The sequence below is a fragment of the Epinephelus lanceolatus genome, chromosome 13 (genome assembly GCF_041903045.1).
Source record: "Epinephelus lanceolatus isolate andai-2023 chromosome 13, ASM4190304v1, whole genome shotgun sequence".
NCBI classification, from domain to species: Eukaryota; Metazoa; Chordata; class Actinopteri; order Perciformes; family Serranidae; genus Epinephelus; species Epinephelus lanceolatus.
In genome coordinates, this window is record NC_135746.1 from 32,780,547 (window position 1) to 32,797,754 (window position 17,208).

The window sequence follows — 17,208 nt, forward strand, 5'->3', positions numbered from 1 at the left end:
GAAGTTCACTGGTATCGTTGGCTTGTCAACAAATGCACGTGCAGAAAGATTTTTGTGACAGTTGTAACAGACAATACCGTTTTTCGTCTGTAGGGGGACCCCTTGAGGTAAAAAGCGCAATCCTCCTTTGTGTTGTTTTAACGTGAGGGGGAGCCAAACGGTGGGTGCTACACTTCTGAGATGACCCTGCCTCGATATCAGTGGGACTGAGCTAGCCAGTGGGATACACACATGGGACTCGTGGCTGGACAGTCTACCACAACAAAAAACAGAGAAGCTTGGATTATAACACACACAGAGGGAGCATGACTTCATTTTCTGCTCAGGATGCCATGGCTCCACTATATCTCTACATAACAAAGTGGTTTGCTGCTGTATTATCATTCTTAATGTCGTATAGAGCTCCTTTAAGAGTAGAAATAAGAGTCAGATTAGTATCAGCAGAACACTGGACAAGGGGAATGAAACTATCAAGCCACATTTACTTGTGATATAGGGGAAAGTTTGAGGCAAAACAGGATTTTTGGAATAATTATCTTTACAATGTGACAGAGAAAAATCTAAAGCAGAGTCAAACTGGATAACCTTGTCCGAATTCAACAGCACCTCAGCCACAATCAGAAGAAGTAATTACACTTGTATGAAATATATTAAGCTTCAAGGAAAACAAGCAGCGATGCTAATTCATCCTGTAAAGGCCAAGTGTTTTAGATGTGAGCAGACCATCATCTGGTCACTGAAATGATGTGTCAGATCTGTCTAATTGGCCACATTGAACATTTACTTCACAGTCATTATTTGGAGCAGTATGTTGAAGTCATCTTGGGTTTTAACATGTTGGAAAATGAAGGCTAACAGCTAATTGGTCACAATCAGGTTGGGATAATTGTGTCTACAACTCAACCACCAGGTTAAGTTAGTTTGATGATCACCAACTGGACACACATTTTACCCACATAGTTTCAGCTTAATGTCAGTAGCAGTGTGTTGTTTGTAACAATGGCTGTGATCAGACAGAGTTAATTTGACAAAAAGTTCCAGATTGGGCAGGATGATGGAGGAAGGCGTCACTCACCACCTCCCCTAACCAATTAAAGACATCTTTCTTTGTGCTTAAATGTGAGAGTAAAGCAGCCATCATTACCTCATTCTCAGAACTCTCAGTACGATCTCACTAAGTTATAATAACCTATTTATGTTGACTTGTGTCAGCCTGAAACTGAGTAACCATGAATAATCCTCCATGCATGTATACACAGTAGCTTTTTTTGTCTCTGTTGCTCCTCTGCCATCACTGTCAGTACATCCACTACTTATCATTCTCAGTTTTGCCGGGGCAGACATGCTGGAAATCCGATCATGCAAACAAGAGATGGATCATTATGCACAGATGGCTCACAGAAATACCCAGAGGGCCTCGTGGACGGAGCAGAGTGCAACAGTGAAAACAAACCATAGGCGGTGCGCTGTGCGGCACAGACAGACTGCTGTTAATAATGTGGGGTTGAGCTCCTGGAGGAGTGGCACGTCTGTCTGCTGTCTTGTGTTTATCACTGCAGTGTCTGAGGAGGGTTCATGTCAGTCACTGCAGACTTCTACAGTATCATAACACGTCTCTCTCTCTCTCTGTTTGTGTCTGATTTGATTTCTCTCAGTTGCTCTTTTTTCTACTTTATTCTCACTTTGGGTCTTCTGTTATTCTGTCTCCTTCTTTTATTATTAGTCTCTTCATATCTATCCAGTGGTGAAATGTAACAAAGTATGTTTATTTAAGTGCTGTCCTTAACTTGAGTATTTCCATTTTCCTCTACTTTATATCTACTTTATACTTTACACTAACGAAGAATTCCCTTTTCCTTCTGTCCAGTGAAAACCATGTATCTCCAGATGTGTTGATTTTTGTTTGATGACTTTGGATGTTTACATAAACTAAAGAGGGTTAGCACAGCGGTGCAGTAGGTAGCACAGCAAAAGGGTTTCAGGTTTGAACCTGGTGGACGACTCGGGTTGTTCTGTGTGAAGTTTGCATGTCCTCCTACATTCCAAGTTTATTGTTGACTATCTGGATAAGCAGTTATTGAAAATGAGCAGATGTTTATAATTTAATAAAAACTTAAATGCTCCTCTATGTGTTGAGAGAATTCTTCTCCTTGCTAAGCTAAATAATCTCCTTAAAAACCCTCTTGGATCAGCTGGAAAATGCATCGTCATAAAGCTGAAAGCAGGGCTGTTTTTCTGACACCATGGCAAGTTGAGTTTTTATAGATGCATGGTTCTCACTGGACAGCCACTATGATCTTATAGATTATGCCTTGCTGTCAAGCAGCAATCTCTAGCCCCAGAGCTAAAAAAAGTGAAGCTAAGGCAAAAATGCAAAAAACTGCAGTTCCTTGAATGGCCACTTGAGGCTGGCTCCAGAGGCCAGTTAATCCATATAGACACCAATGTTAAAATACTTGACTTTACAGCAGAAATAAACATGTTTACAGCCTGGTATAAAAAAACAGTTTTGGTCTGTAAAGCTAATTCCCCCTTCATGACAACTGTGGGGAGCTAATTTTTAAATAGCACACCCGTTTAAATGTTATCAAGGCTTAAATTTATGCATAATAAAGTGCGTGGCCCCTTTGATAGGCTGTCTGCTGATAGTGATCTCAGTTTCAGTAAGATCCACCCCACGCTCTTCTATAGCTCCACCCTCTCGTCCAAATATGGTCACCTCTCTCTCCAAAAGACCAAAATGGTGATGACTGAAATGCTGAACTCGAGGCTTCGAGGCTTGAGGCTTTGAGTCTACAAACCAATGAATGATGTCATTATGGCTACATCAATTATTTTAATACAGTCAAAGATTGCTGTAGATCAAATCACCCTTACAAAAAGGAGTTGAAATTACCACAACCTTAAACATCTACAGCAATAAAATGCAACATGCACATTAATGCAGCTGTAATAATAATCCAAATACTTCATATATAATAGTAAAACACTGACAAGGAACATTTAATTGCACATTGAGTACTTTTGCTTTTCATAATTTAAGTACCTTCGGCTTATACACCTTTACTTAAGTAAGAGTTTTGACTGCAGAACTTTTACTTGTAGTGGAGAATTTTCAAAGTGTGGTGTCAGTACTTTACTTCAGTAAAGGATCAGAAATACATCTTTCACCATTGTGTCTGTCTCTCTGTTTTTCCCCTCATCATGTCTCTCCATCTCAGCCTCTATCTGTCCTTATCTCTGCCTCCCACTCTCTGTTCTCTTTATCGATCAAATCAAAAATAAGCTTTATTGGCAGGAACTGAACAGAGGCAAGTGTTGCCAAAGCATATCATCATATCACATTAAAAATGAATAAATGTGTCCAATCCACAGAGCTTATAATGTTGCAGCGGTTTGAAAATGCTCATTGGATTTCTAAAGTATAACCAGTCTGTGTTGGGTAAAGCCATTAATGCAAAGCCATTAATTCAGTTCAGTTATTGATGGTGTAGACATTAAATATTCTGAGGCCATAACAAGATGAAATGAATTTGGCAGCAAGGAGAGATGTTATCGATCTCTGTTTGTCATCTCTCCAGCTCCCCCTCTTTTTTTATTATCTCTTTCTCTCTCTTTAATTTTCTCACTTCAATTCAATTCAGACTTGCTTCATTGGCACGGCAGCAAAAACATCCACATTGCCAAAGACTGGATGAAATCCAATTCCAAATAATGCGTACACTATTAAGAATTTTGCAAACGTAACAGAATGTAAACCCTATTAGCGTATGAAAGCAATTCAAATTAAATCACTGTACAAGGACTCAGAACGTCAGGGGGATGACAGGACATGTTTTATAAGGACAAAGTTTGTAAACTAAATTGAGATTTTTTATCTCCTATACTTGGGGACACAACCTGGGGAGACAGGCTTCAAAGGTCATCTCATAGGAAGCTTGTTCCTACGAGGCCAATTTGTTCCCCTACCACCAATTATTAAAAAAACTATCAATATCTGGTAAAAAAGAGTGATAGCTAGAGTGCTTGGTGTCCCTTACACCCACTGGTGCTCTTACAGTGGTTGGATCAATATCCTGGTCATTGAACAGCGGCTTGGCTCTTTGTGCTTGCAAGGACACTATTAGGATTATAAACATGTGAGCTGCTCTAACACCTTCAGACAATTTAATCATTCATTCTACTGTATAGAGGCAGCCAAGGTCTCCAGATCGACCCACATACAGCTACTCTGTACTAGTCAATATTATTTGCAGATACGCAGGGCTTAAACACATTGCCAAACTTGATCTTGATTAATTCCAGAATTTTATGTAGCTATTCATTCCAAGAGGGTTGGGATATTCAGGTAGCCATATTTCTGTTGAGAGACATTTTGATTTATGAATCTTGGGGTTTAGCAAAATCATTCTCTTAGCCTACAAATGTTCTTTTTTTTACCTTAACTGTGCAGCCCTATACACTAGCAAACAAAGAGTGGGACAAGGAGAGGGTTTATGTTCATTATTACTGAAATCGAATAAAACACTCGTATCCAACAGGATTTCACTGCAGGGCAGTGCCACAGCATATGAATCAAATTTCCCACTTGACCACCACCATGCCAGAAGAGATCAGAGGAGCCTGGGTCTATTAGAGTCTGGAGGGAGTAATAGGCTCTGTGTTGGATTTTCAATTGTATAACTCTGTATCTGACAGACTTGGTGAGTACTGCGGGGTCCCTCCACATTCTTTCTCACTCTGCAGGGCTGAGTGAAACCCCTACGTCTTGTTTCCACTGTGGCTGAGTGGGTCTGAATGTTGGGATGTGAGGAGGAGTGAATCAACATCCTTTATAGACCTGAGACCGTTTCTGCTGTCGGCGTTTTCCCGTGCATTAGCATCATTGCATTAATTTGTCTTTGTCACCAGACAGTGTGAAACATGGCTGCTCAGTCCCTCCTGGATTTCACAGGCTGTTTTTGTGATTGTTGGAGCCTGAAATGCCTGATTTCATGGCAGCTTTCCTAAAAAACATAGTGTTGCTTGTTGCAGTGTTTATAGGCGTTGAAAATTGCAAAGTAGTTGTGATGCTGTCTGAGATTCTGAAACTATTATTATGAGCATTCAGTGTTTCCCACTGAACTGGAGTTTATTTGTGATGGTAGGGGATTTGATGATCGCAGGTGATCAGCTGTTGCTGCTGTTTGAAGCAGCGTAAAGGAGTGTCTCCGTGAGCCACTCTCCTCCTGCTCTCTGCCCAGTTAGCACGAGCTAACACAGCAGCAGTGGCTACATCCAACACCGTGCAGGTTAACTGTACCAACAATCTCATATTGACACAGAAACAGCTCGATTCTGTTGTGAAACCCATAAATAAACGTTGGGTAAGATTAGCTCTATGATGCTAACAGTTAGCCCTATCATTGTGTGTGTGGGACTCTGTCACAACATTTCAAAAGTTCACTTAAACTTTGCTTGACAAGTTAATGGAAATATGGCTCATGACGGCTGGCCTTTCATCTGGCCTTCGATTGCGGCCACACAGCTACAAAGACATTTGATTTCCAACGTGGTCACATGTACACACAAGTTCTTTTCTAGCATGACTCGGCCCTCACAGGTTAAATTTGCAGGAAATTGACTCTCCTTTTCTTCCTTTCTTTCTGTCTCTTGCAGTGAAGAACAAGATTTTGTACCGGGCCAACGCCTGTATCCAGATGCAGAAGACCGTCCGGATGTGGCTCTGCAGGAGGAAGCACAAGCCTCGGTGGGTGTCCTGTCTTTCTCCTCCTTCTCCCTTCACCTCCTCTCTTCCTCAATTCTTACTTAATCTCTGCTTTCCTCTTTTCTCCTCCCTTCGTTACCTCATCTATACCTGCTCTCCTCACCTCTCCTCCCTCCCTGTCCACCTCTTCTTTTACTTTCAGTCCTTTCCTTAGTCCACTCCTTTTTCTTCCACCTTTGTTTCTATCCACCCAATTACTCCTTTTCTGCATATTTTGCTTCATCCTCCCATCCCCCTTTCCTGTCTGCTTTCTATGGTCTTTCTCTTCTCCTTGTCCTTTTTGTCCTCACCTTTGCTCCACCCTGTCCTCCATATTTTCAGCCTCTTCACCCTCTCTCCACCTTTCTTTTCATCACTCCATATTTGCCCTCATTTCTCCCTCCCCTCATCCTCTTTTCCCGTGTCCATCCTTAATCCTCCTTCCCTTTTTCAAACAAATTTTCCACAGCTTCTTCCTTCCTTTCTCCTTCTATCCAACCTTCCACACTTGCCTTTCTTCTGTCTTTCCCTCTCTTCCTTCACTAATTTCCTCCCACCCTCACCTCCCTTTCTGCCTCCCTTTCTTGTCATCCTTCCTTCCCTTCCTCATTACAATCATCTCCTTCTTGATCTCTTCCATTCCTTTCCACCTCCAGTTCCTCCCTTGCTCCCTCGTCGTCCTCGTCTTCATTATCTGCCACTTTCACAGCTCAGCAGTGTCAGTCTGCCTGGCACACACACACACACACACACACACACACACACACACACACGTGCTTGGCGACACATGCGGCTCAGCTTATTACCTCCGACATTTGACGATAAACAGCAGAAACCTGGGGGTGGGGGTGTGGGGGGAGGGAGGCAGGTGGAAGGAAAGATGGAGAATGCAGGTGAAGAGGGATTTATTCCTCTGCAGGGGGGTTCAGTCTGATCTGGCAACCCTGCTGGTCCTTGCTAATAGTGTGTGATTGTGTTAGTGTGTGTTGCTGATGAAGTTTGTGATTACAGGAGGTGGGTGGAGTATTAATGACAGGAGCGCAGATTGAGATTTAGTTTAGTTAAACACTGAAGACAAACATGAATGAGCAGAAAAATGAGCAGAGCAGCAAAATCAGATGTGAGACAAAGTTATTGTTTTCAATTCACAAGATTCAATTCTTAATTATGAAGTCCAGAGTCTAGTCCAAAGTCATGACCGACAAATCTCAAGTCCTAAACTTCCTAAACAAGTCATCATGCACCTTACATTCATTTCAAATCAAAATAATTACCAAACCGTAAGTACAAAAAATAATTAACACTGTTTAGACTCTGTATTCATAACTCTCTGATGAGATTTATAACAATTAGGTCCTTGGTGTGTTATTTCCGCAACAGTCATTTGTAATTTTTCAGCTTCATGTTTTGCATATTGACTTTTATTTGTTGTTGACTACAGCAGATGTTGGATTAATTCAAAAAGCTACTGTTGTCAGGGAAATGAAGAATTGATTTCCTGCGCGTATTTATAACTTTTTTCCCCTCCGGCATCATGTCAAAAGCTTCGGAGTCCAAGTGCAGTCACAGAGTGTTGGTGGTACAGTCAAGCTGCAAGTCTTTTTGGATTTAAGTCCATTTACAAAGATTCATGAGTAAAGTCCCCTCCCCTGTACAATAGTGGCTAAAATGATCACATTCACAATCATTTCACTAAGTACTTAAATTTTAAGAGACAGCTACAGCGTGCAAAGTGAGAGTGGAGGCCACCAAAGCAGCATTTGTGCCATACGTCTGTACGCTGTTGTCTTAAATGTTCCCCTTAGGTTTGGGTTTGACTGTTATTTTACTGGTCTCTATAGTTACTCTCCATTTTGGCTTCAGATTACTTAAAAAAATGTTTTTATCAGCCTCATCATGTTTGTTTAGTATCGTAAGTATAAGATATACTTCTTCAGTGAGGGATTTGAAACAGAGTTGATGGAAACTTTGCAACCAGCAGCAAGAAAATAAAATTTAATAAAGCAATGATAAAGTAACAATAGAGCCATAATAGATCTGGGGATTCTGGCACAACTTCATTCATATGAAAGCTGCATGACAAAGGGAAACCATTGCTAAAGATCGATTGTGTAGAATTTCGGGGGATATATTGGCAGAAATAGAATATAATATTCAGAACTGTGTTTTCATTAGTTGATATTCACCTGAAAATGCAAATCATTGTGTTTTCGTTACCTTGGAATGAGCTGTTTTTATCTTCATACAGAGGAGGTCCTCAGAGTCTGTCATGTTGTTCTACAGTAGCACAGAATATATAAACCCAACAATGACTCTAGACAGGGCCAACAGAGTTCTCCTACACACTTGACACGGGAGAAGTTTGAGTTGGTTGCAGTGTTGCAGACTGACCACTACATGCCACTAAATCCTGCGCACTAGACCCTCAAAGGATCAAAAAGATTGACCCTGGTGAGGATCACAAGCAGAAACATGTCAGATAAACAGAGGTCATGTTTGTATCTCTTGTGACTACAGCATCTTAAACTGAAACTACTGGAGGTTAATAAAAACAGCATTTTGGGAAGCTATTGAGGCACTTTTCATTTTGAATTTCAAGGACAGCTGTGTTGTTTGCTGCTCCACTGACCACAGTGGTGACCACATCATATGTGTCTGTGGAGAGTCTCCTGGAAATCACATCTCTCTGTGAATGTAATTGTATTTAAACATATTCTGACATATTCTGCTCAAAATCTGATAATCAAGGCTGAGAACATGACCCCTAAGTCATATGTTTGTCTTCTTGTTGTAAGTGGCAAACACTGGAGTCAGTTTTAGTCATTTCCCCACAGCTTGCAACAAAATAAAAATGACTCCCCTTGTTTAAATTGCAGTTGTTGCACATTTTACAAGCAGGTCGCCTGTGTGCTGAAAGTCACAGTGTGGCTGAAATAAATGTCTGTAATTGATCCGGCAGTTTGGGGAATTGTGAGCACTTGATTTGGGTGCTCAAGCCAGAACTTTAAACACAGTGTCATTATCACACCTAATTACATTGACGCAAGTATGAAAATTATGGTAGAGATAACTGTGCAAGTAATTTGCGATCTCTACACCAGAACAGGGAGAGTAGACGAAGCTTTATAGCCTGGTAGAGTGACTGGTATGTGGACTTATTACCAGTAGATGCAATTACAGCATTCAACTGTGGCTGCTGCAGTTTCCCACTCTGTTAATGAGCTGCAAGAACTTTTGATTTGTGCTTGAAACACAGTGTTCTTTATGTTTCCCTTTAATTTACACTTCAGTGACTTTGTAAGTAGTAAGCTAAATGATTGTGTATATTGTTTGAAGGCCTGTACTGAATCTACCGTATCTTCTCTGTGTGACATTCAAATTTGATTCGACACAATCTGATTATTTTATAGCTGCACTGTCACGTCAAATAAAAAAGTTCTGGATGGCTCATCATTTATGCACATTTCTCCAAAATTCAGCCTGACATGTTCGTCTCTTTGGAAACTTTGAGATCTTGACTGGAATTTAGAGTAATGCACCCTCCCTGAAATTTCTTGGCTGCTTGTTGCCTTTTCGTGCTGAGATTAAAGGGGTACACCGCCCTTTTTTTGTACATCAAGGTCAGTTGCCACACACCTTGTGTAAAATGTTTAGTGTCTTTTATGGTTCTGGAGAGGGCCGTATGAAGTCTTTAAGGATAATCCTGGTGAGATCATGGTCATGTCATCAGGGTTATCTTGGTTCGGGCTCAGGGACTACACATTTATAACCAAGCCTGTGTCATAGACATTGTAGCATTACTCATAGTTGGAGTACTTCGACAGTTTGGATGGACGTCATCAAAGATTAACACTCAGTTAGAAAATATCTGGTCCTTTGATTAAAAGCTGCGTTTGACAAGCTTTAAGATCCAGTCACCAAGGTCACATTAAGATACATCTTTAATGAATTTACTTTGGGATTTTTTGGGGATTTTGGATGAGTTTAGCAACTGTTCACATTTTGTTCACATTTTGTTCATGTTTTGTTCATAAATTTGACAAGCCAATATTGCTATTGCTTTGATTTGCGCCCATAGAAATAGAATGAATACTAAGGACATTGATCTTTTTGCAATGGTCATTTCACTTGGACAAAAGAAAATGGCAAGTTGTTGTTAGTTGTCATGGTGACAACACACGTTAGTGAGCCGTAAATGTCCCACTCAATGGTTTGAGAACTCTGTTTTGGCCTATTCTTACCCTCATTTTTCTTATTAAACATAAGAAACAACTGTCACCAATTCAAGTATTGTTCTTTCAATGAAGTAAGACTAACGTAAGCTTAACTGCCTTGTGAGCTCATCCTAAAACACACTTCATTTAAACAGCATCGAGATAAAACTCACCAAAACTGTCTTGTTAGTCATCTAGTTAATTAGTCCACTGTTCCAACAATCATCAACTCTGGTTTGATCGAAATAAACCCTGCAGCGAGAGAGGTCTTACTCATCCTCTCGGCGGCTCTCACTTATTCTTCGGAGGAAGTCATAGTAAAGTTACATCCTTAATGGTAATAAAATAAAGAAATAACAGTTACAGTAGTATTTTAAAAATAACAGATTCCTCCTCTGAAAGCGTAAAGTTACTATCCCACTGCTTGTTTGGTCAGTACTGCAAAAGAGTCCCATGTTTCTATGTTCTGTAACACTAAGGATATTGTTTAAAGACAAATTTAGGAATCACTTTGCATTATGGGAAGTGTAGGATCCAGTGTATTTGCATCTTGACCTTTACTAGGGGCTAAAACAGTCGGCCACTGCTCCCTTTCTTTTTAATATTACCACAGCTGTAATGAAGACTTTAGCTGGGTTAGGGTGTGTTCACCAATATGGGGTGTTGGGTCAGGACATGGAGACTGGCTTTGGGTTCATAAAACTTAATTGAATAGTTTAGACATCAGATACATAGGCACAGTTTTTCATAATTTTATCCATCTACCTGCCACAACACCAGGTTATATGTGGGTGGGTGTGTGTGTGTGTGTGTGTGGTCTAAAAACATAAAAGAGTAGTTAACAGTGGTTGAAATTACACATAAACTGAAAGAATCTCTCATTAAGCAAATTGCATGTAACATTAGCTGAATTATTGAACTTAACAAGGATCTCTAGCCATAGTTCTAGCCAGGGTTTCTTGGTTTCTTTTCACAGTGACTGACTGAGGAGAGTGTCTGCTGCCATACACAGAGATTTCCAGAGCCTGTGCTCTGCTGGGGCTGCAATGATAATTAATTGGCTTGTTAACTAACACACTGCCAGAGCCTTTTACTACACCAAATTTATGGATCATAAAACCATTGAAATATAAAATCTCAAAGCCAAACGTGTATGTTGTTTTACTAACTCATTGTGTGCATGTGTTTTAGGATCGACGGGTTAGTCAAGGTGCGGAACTTAAAGAAGAGGATGGACCGCTTCAACGAGGTGGTGGCTGGGCTGAAGGAGGGCAAACAGGAGATGAGCAAGCAGATCCAGGATCTGGAGGCCGCCATCGACTCCCTGTTGGTCAAAATCAAGGTGGGTGAGATGGACAGTTTGACATGCACCTCATCTGGCTGTGCGTGTTCTATTAAAGCTCCGTATTCATCTATGAATATATGTAAAGTCTAAATTCCTCCATATCCTGCAGTGAAAGCTCTTTGTTATGCTGTCTGCTCTGACAGACACATACATGTGAAGAGTTTTGTTTCAAAAATAGGATTTCCACCGTTTTGACAAAAGTGCCACCTACTCTCCGTGAATGATGGACAGCATGAAATTAAACCACACTCTGGTGCAGTTTGACAGACGGGTGGAGCCTTAAGACCCCGCTTGACGAAATGAGAACAGATTTGATCCTCGGGATTTTATAATTTCTTTTTTAATTGAATGATAAAGTCCAGGTTGTGATGTTTTTCCAATTTATATACGGTATATATAACTTTTCATGTGGCTAGGTAAAGATATGGTTGGATTGTGAGGGTATGACTCAGAGATATTTACCCAAACTGATGGATTGAGACTCTTGACTCCTCATTATCATAATGCTATTTGCTGTTGAACTGGATTAAATTGTGTGCTTTTTCTGACTTTAAGGCCGCCTTCCTTTCAGATAATCTTGCCTATGAATGTCATGAATCTTTAATGTCCTACAGTATTTTGATTTTCATAATTTAGCCCTGCTGTCATCTACCCCCCCCCCCCCCCCCCCCCCCTTTACTTTTCTTACTGGAGAGGAGTCATTGAGGTGTGAGTGTGACAGGTGCTCACCGCAGTAAATGTCGGGATCAGAAGGACAAACTCTGGTCGAGGGACTCAGCGGTGAGACGCTCCTGTCATGTCCCGTCACTGCAGCTTTGTTGTAGAGCAACTGGCAGTTGGAGGAAAAAGGTTGCAGTGACAGCAGATGCGTATGAATATTCATCTGCGGTGAGACGGCAACACATTTCCCTCCTCAGGTTTACACCGCTGCCCCGTCAGCTCTGGTGACACCTGAACATACAGTGACAGTGACCTGTGAGATTCCTGATGCTCTCAAAGGGACTCTTTTAAAGCTCCGGATGAGATGTTTTAGTCTGGTGCTTCAGTATCTGTCTGCAGCTCTGACATCCCCATAATCACAGTGAAGAACATCCTCAGAGATGTTTATATTTGAGGCAGTGATTTGAGATGCAGACAGCTTTATTTAAAGGAGAATGTACTCGAAATAAACTGCCACTGTGTGCTAGCGGCTTCAGAAAATCGTGCTTCAATGTTTTAGCTGCGGTTTTGTCGAATCTTTATGGTTGTTAGGTGGTTGCTAAGGTGTTTCTAGGTGGTTGCTGTTTAGTGTCTGTGCGAATGCTAGACACAACACATGGCCAGAAGTGTATGGACATATGAACATTGCAGCTATATGTGATAGTGGAACATCACTATGAACATGAACCTACTGCTGTATATTAGGCTCATCAGATTTTGGGTTTCATTTTATTCCCTCAGGAAGTTGGTTAGCACTTTTGCCACCTTATAAAAACTCGGAGGGTTTTCTTTTTTCCCAGCGTTGTTGATTGAGTTACTGCCAAGTGGACACACAATGTGATCAATGGACCAGACAGATCCCGATGTGTCTCCTCTAGATATCAATGTCATTTCCTGATGACACTTTAAATAATCACCTCCCTCATTAAACTCCCTCATTAAACACGTGGCCTTTGCTGTGAGATCTGGCACCACTGCTCATTTTCCCCTTGAGCTTAATAAGCCTAATATTGTATTTCATATAAATGCAGCGCTCGTAAATGGAAAAGGTGGCTGCCTTGATTATAAAAAACTGCAGGAAACTCTTGGGAGCATCAGTGAGGTCGAACAATGTTTGATGGGTGTGAGGTCATGACAAACAGCCCCAAAGTAAACTAAGTCATGTGTTCATCAGGGCCACAACTAAAGGTAGTTTTTATGGCTGACCAATCTGCTAATTATTTTGTGGATTAATCAATCATTTGGTTAATGAAGAGTTGAATGTGATGTCTTCAAATGTCTTGTTTTGTCTGACTAACTGTTCAAAATCTAAAGATATTCTGAATCTCATAGAAACTATAATTCACTCTTGACTGGGTGTAAACAATGAAGTATCAAAATAGCTGATATTACAAGTTTTACTAGTTTTCTGTTGATTGACTGGTGGATTCAGCTCCAGTCCATGAAGTCTATTTCTGGGTAGAAAACCCCAACGCCATGTAAATAAAACTAAATGGCGCTGAGCAAATGCTGTCTCAGTTCGATAGTTTTTAGCCAACTTAAAAACAACTACCCTGAAAAAGTCAATATCAGTATAAATGTACACTATATTTAGAATATTGTCCCTGCATTACCTCACTGTCAGAGTGCCCTTTTCAATGGGGAACTGAAGTGGTTATCTCAAAGCTACAAGACTGCATTGACATAAACAGTAATTTTACTTTCTAGAACACTGGAGTTGCTGGTGTATCGCTGCCTCAGTTGCTACGTTTTTAAAGTGAAGCAGAGAAAATTCCAAATAAGCGCACACTATATTATTATATTCTTTTTTTTGGGTAACTCAAATGTGTTTTGCTGCGGCCCCTGTCCACAGCAACACATTGATTAGCTTCTGTGCTGGCAGATTTGGTCTGCTAGCAGAGCAACACAGTACATAAAATAAGTACAGGAAAATATCGGATAAGTTGAACCACCATGTTAAACTATATATCTTCAAACAGAATTGTTACGACTGGAAATGACAACAGGAATAAACAAGTTTGTCAGCATCTCTGCAATTGAAATCAAATGCTAGTTGGTTAGCTGGAGGTGATTGTTGTTGATATTTTACTGTCACAATGATTTGGTCTATAGTGTAAATGGTCTGTGTATTGTTGTGTTATAGGAAGATGGGAGATGTGATCGGTTACATCAGACCAGGGCGTTACCAAGTATGAGATATTATAGTAGTGTGAATGGGCCATAAAGTCTGCTTTAAATCTTGATATTGAAAAAAAGAAGAAGAAATGAGACTGATTTAAGATGAGAGAAAGCAATGGAGACTATTTTAAATGTGTCACAGTGAAGCTGATTGACTCTGTCATCTCCATCTGCCAAATGCAATACCAGCAGAAATAAAGTTAATCAAATATTCACATTAATTCTTAAGTCTGTCTGTCTTTTTTTTTTTAATGGAAAATACAAGTAATATTAAATCATCCACAGAGAGACCTTCTCAGATCTAGGAAAACTAGCAATGAAAGACAGAAAAAATCCAAACTGCAAGCTTGGCAGAAAAGACTATAAATTAACTGGACTGGATCTTATGAGTATTTTAACTTATATATATAAAAAGCCTTCATTCGGGTTTTCTGTGCATCATAATAATGCTGTAAATTCTTATTTAAAGGCGTTTTAAAAACTCTTTGAAGGGGTGGAATAACCTGTAACCTACTGCAATGGCTCACGTGCTAAAATCAGTGTGATGTACATTTTCACCGAGCCACGTCATACTAACCCCTCTGCTGCTCAGAAATAGAAACAGAAATATTGTTTTCATTCTTGCCTCTTCTTTGCCGTTCTAATCGCTGATGATCTATTGACAACAAAACTACAAGGCTTTTAATGTGAAAATTCTGGAGGAAGTGCTGAGTTTCAGTCATGGTAGCGTAACATTGTTCAGGAAAAAACTGTAACACCTGGCGTGACTATTGCTGTACTGATGGAATTAGAGCTGTGAAAATGTATAATACATATAATTAATTAATGATAAATGAATATAAGCCTGTATGTAAGTAAATGTTTGAGGATTTAATCCATCTTTAACCATTTAGTTAAACTCCTGTTGTTGACAGATAACATCATAAGTCGGTTGTGATTTTGTTTTTGTCAGAGCACCATCATGTCCCGCATGGATATCGACCACGAGTACCGGGCCCTGGTGACCCGGTCGGAGCAGCTGCTGACCGCCATGCAGAACAAGAAGAAAGAGGAGGAGGAGAGGGAGCGACTCCGACGCATCCAGGAGGAGATGGAGAGGGAGAGGAAGAGGAGGGAGGAGGAGGAGCTGCGCCGCAAGCAAGAGGAGGAGGATAGGCGACTGTAAGTGGGAGGGGGTTCAGGTTGGAGTACTTTTAACTGAGGCTCGGATGAAACATTTTTGTTTTCCTATCACGTATGTAGCCAAAAAAAACAAGAGGCACTTGTCAAAGTTGGCGAGTTTCGACCCGGCAAAAGCCACTTCTCAGTGAAAATTGCTGCAGTGGACAGATACACTCACTGTCCACTCATTTTAGGGATTTACATAATGAAACTGCTGCTCCAAAAGGATTTATTTTTATAGGAGCTATAAAGTCTCATCAGGCTGGGTTGTTGCTTTTTACCTCCTTTATTTAGCTGATGCTCTTGTCCTGGGTGATTTACATCAAGCACAGTGGTAGAATAAGCTTCAGCTCCCCAGTGTCCGTCATTACAGGAAAACAATAGCAAGGGTGTCAGAGGTCGCGGCCTCAGAGTGATGACAAAAAGTTTTGACAAGCAATCTCTGTGGAATATCTGTTGGAAGGAAATCAGGTCACGTTGGAATGATGCAATTTTGGCACAGCAGTGTCAAAGACTTGTATTAATTCACTTCATTGAGGATTTTCTGGAGTTAGTTTATAGTCTGATGGTGAACCAGGCGGCTCAAATCTTTACTGAGAACGAGTTCATTTCTCAGCAGTTTACTATCTGTCACATTTTGTAAAGGAAGGCAGATTTTTTAAGTTGTTGGTGTCCTGTCCTGATTTTATAATTTTATATACTGTAAACAAACATTAGGATCCAGGCACAGATTGAAGACACAGGAAGATATTATACCATTTAAGAAAATATGGACATGGTGTCTGTGATGTTGTCCCATAGATTTTTGAACTTTGGGGTTAACCACTTGTTGCTAGGATTAGGGGTTACTGGAGCCATAAAATCAGAGGTTAACATGAGTAATTATGAGAAAAATAGTGTTGAGTCACCTGTGAATCAATCAAACAACCCTCCCCCTCCACACACAAGAGCTCTATTAACCTTTTGTCTGTTAAACCTAAACTGTTAAACTGTTATGTTTGCCCACCGCATTTATATCTTTGAGAGTTAGGGTTAATAACAGAAACACCTCTCTGTATAATGCAGTACAAAATACAAACCAAAAATGAAATCAAAAATGATAACCCTTCATAAAGGAAGGACAAAGACAAAATACTAGATTAATAATAATTATAAGATTTAATTATGAGATTTTGAAATGTAGAGGTTTGTGGGAAACCTTAATGTTTTCCTGTAAATGCTGATAATTTCTAAATCCGAACAACCTATGTCTTCCCTGCTTATGTCCTTATGTCAAAATATAGAACTTGATATTTCTACAGTAGATTTAGTCTTTATTTTCTTTGGTAAAGTTGATATGAACTGAATAATGCCGTTTTAACCCTTTTAGAGCACATCCCTGGCCATGTTCTGCACCTATTAAACATTCCTCTGTTCATTAATGATCTATAACCTCTTATCCTGTTGGGGGTCGCAGGGGGGCTGGAGCCTATCCCAGCTGACATTGGGTGAGAGGCAGGGTACACCCTGGACAGGTCACCAGACTATCACAGGGCTGACACAAAGAGACAGACAACCATTCACACTCACATTCACACCTACGGCCAATTTAGAGTCACCAATTAACCTGTATGTCTTTGGACTGTGGGAGGAAGGGCTCCCCCACCCTGGGTTAAAACCAGGAACATTCTTGTTGTGAGGCAACAATGCTAACCACTGCTCCACCATGCCCCCACAATATATACCAAAAAAATTGTCTTGTCATATTCTTGTATCAAAATTCCAACGTGTTTTTTTTCATCTGAAACAAAATATGTCATAAGCTAGCACCAACCAGTCTCAACTAATATTATCATGACACCCACCCAACACTTGATCTGCAACAG

General features: G+C 40.4%; 1 protein-coding gene across 5 annotated transcripts in view; it reads left to right on the plus strand.

Moving 5' to 3' along the window:
* Positions 1-17,208, plus strand: part of LOC117270786 (unconventional myosin-VI) — a 184,796-nt gene that overhangs the window by 131,047 nt on the left and 36,541 nt on the right. For all 5 annotated transcript variants that reach the window (XM_078174048.1, XM_033648647.2, XM_078174049.1 and 2 more), the window contains exons 24-26: positions 5,659-5,749; positions 11,152-11,302; positions 15,135-15,343. In XM_078174048.1, the coding sequence (XP_078030174.1) occupies positions 5,659-5,749; positions 11,152-11,302; positions 15,135-15,343 (451 nt within the window). The remainder of the gene's footprint in view (positions 1-5,658; positions 5,750-11,151; positions 11,303-15,134; positions 15,344-17,208) is intronic.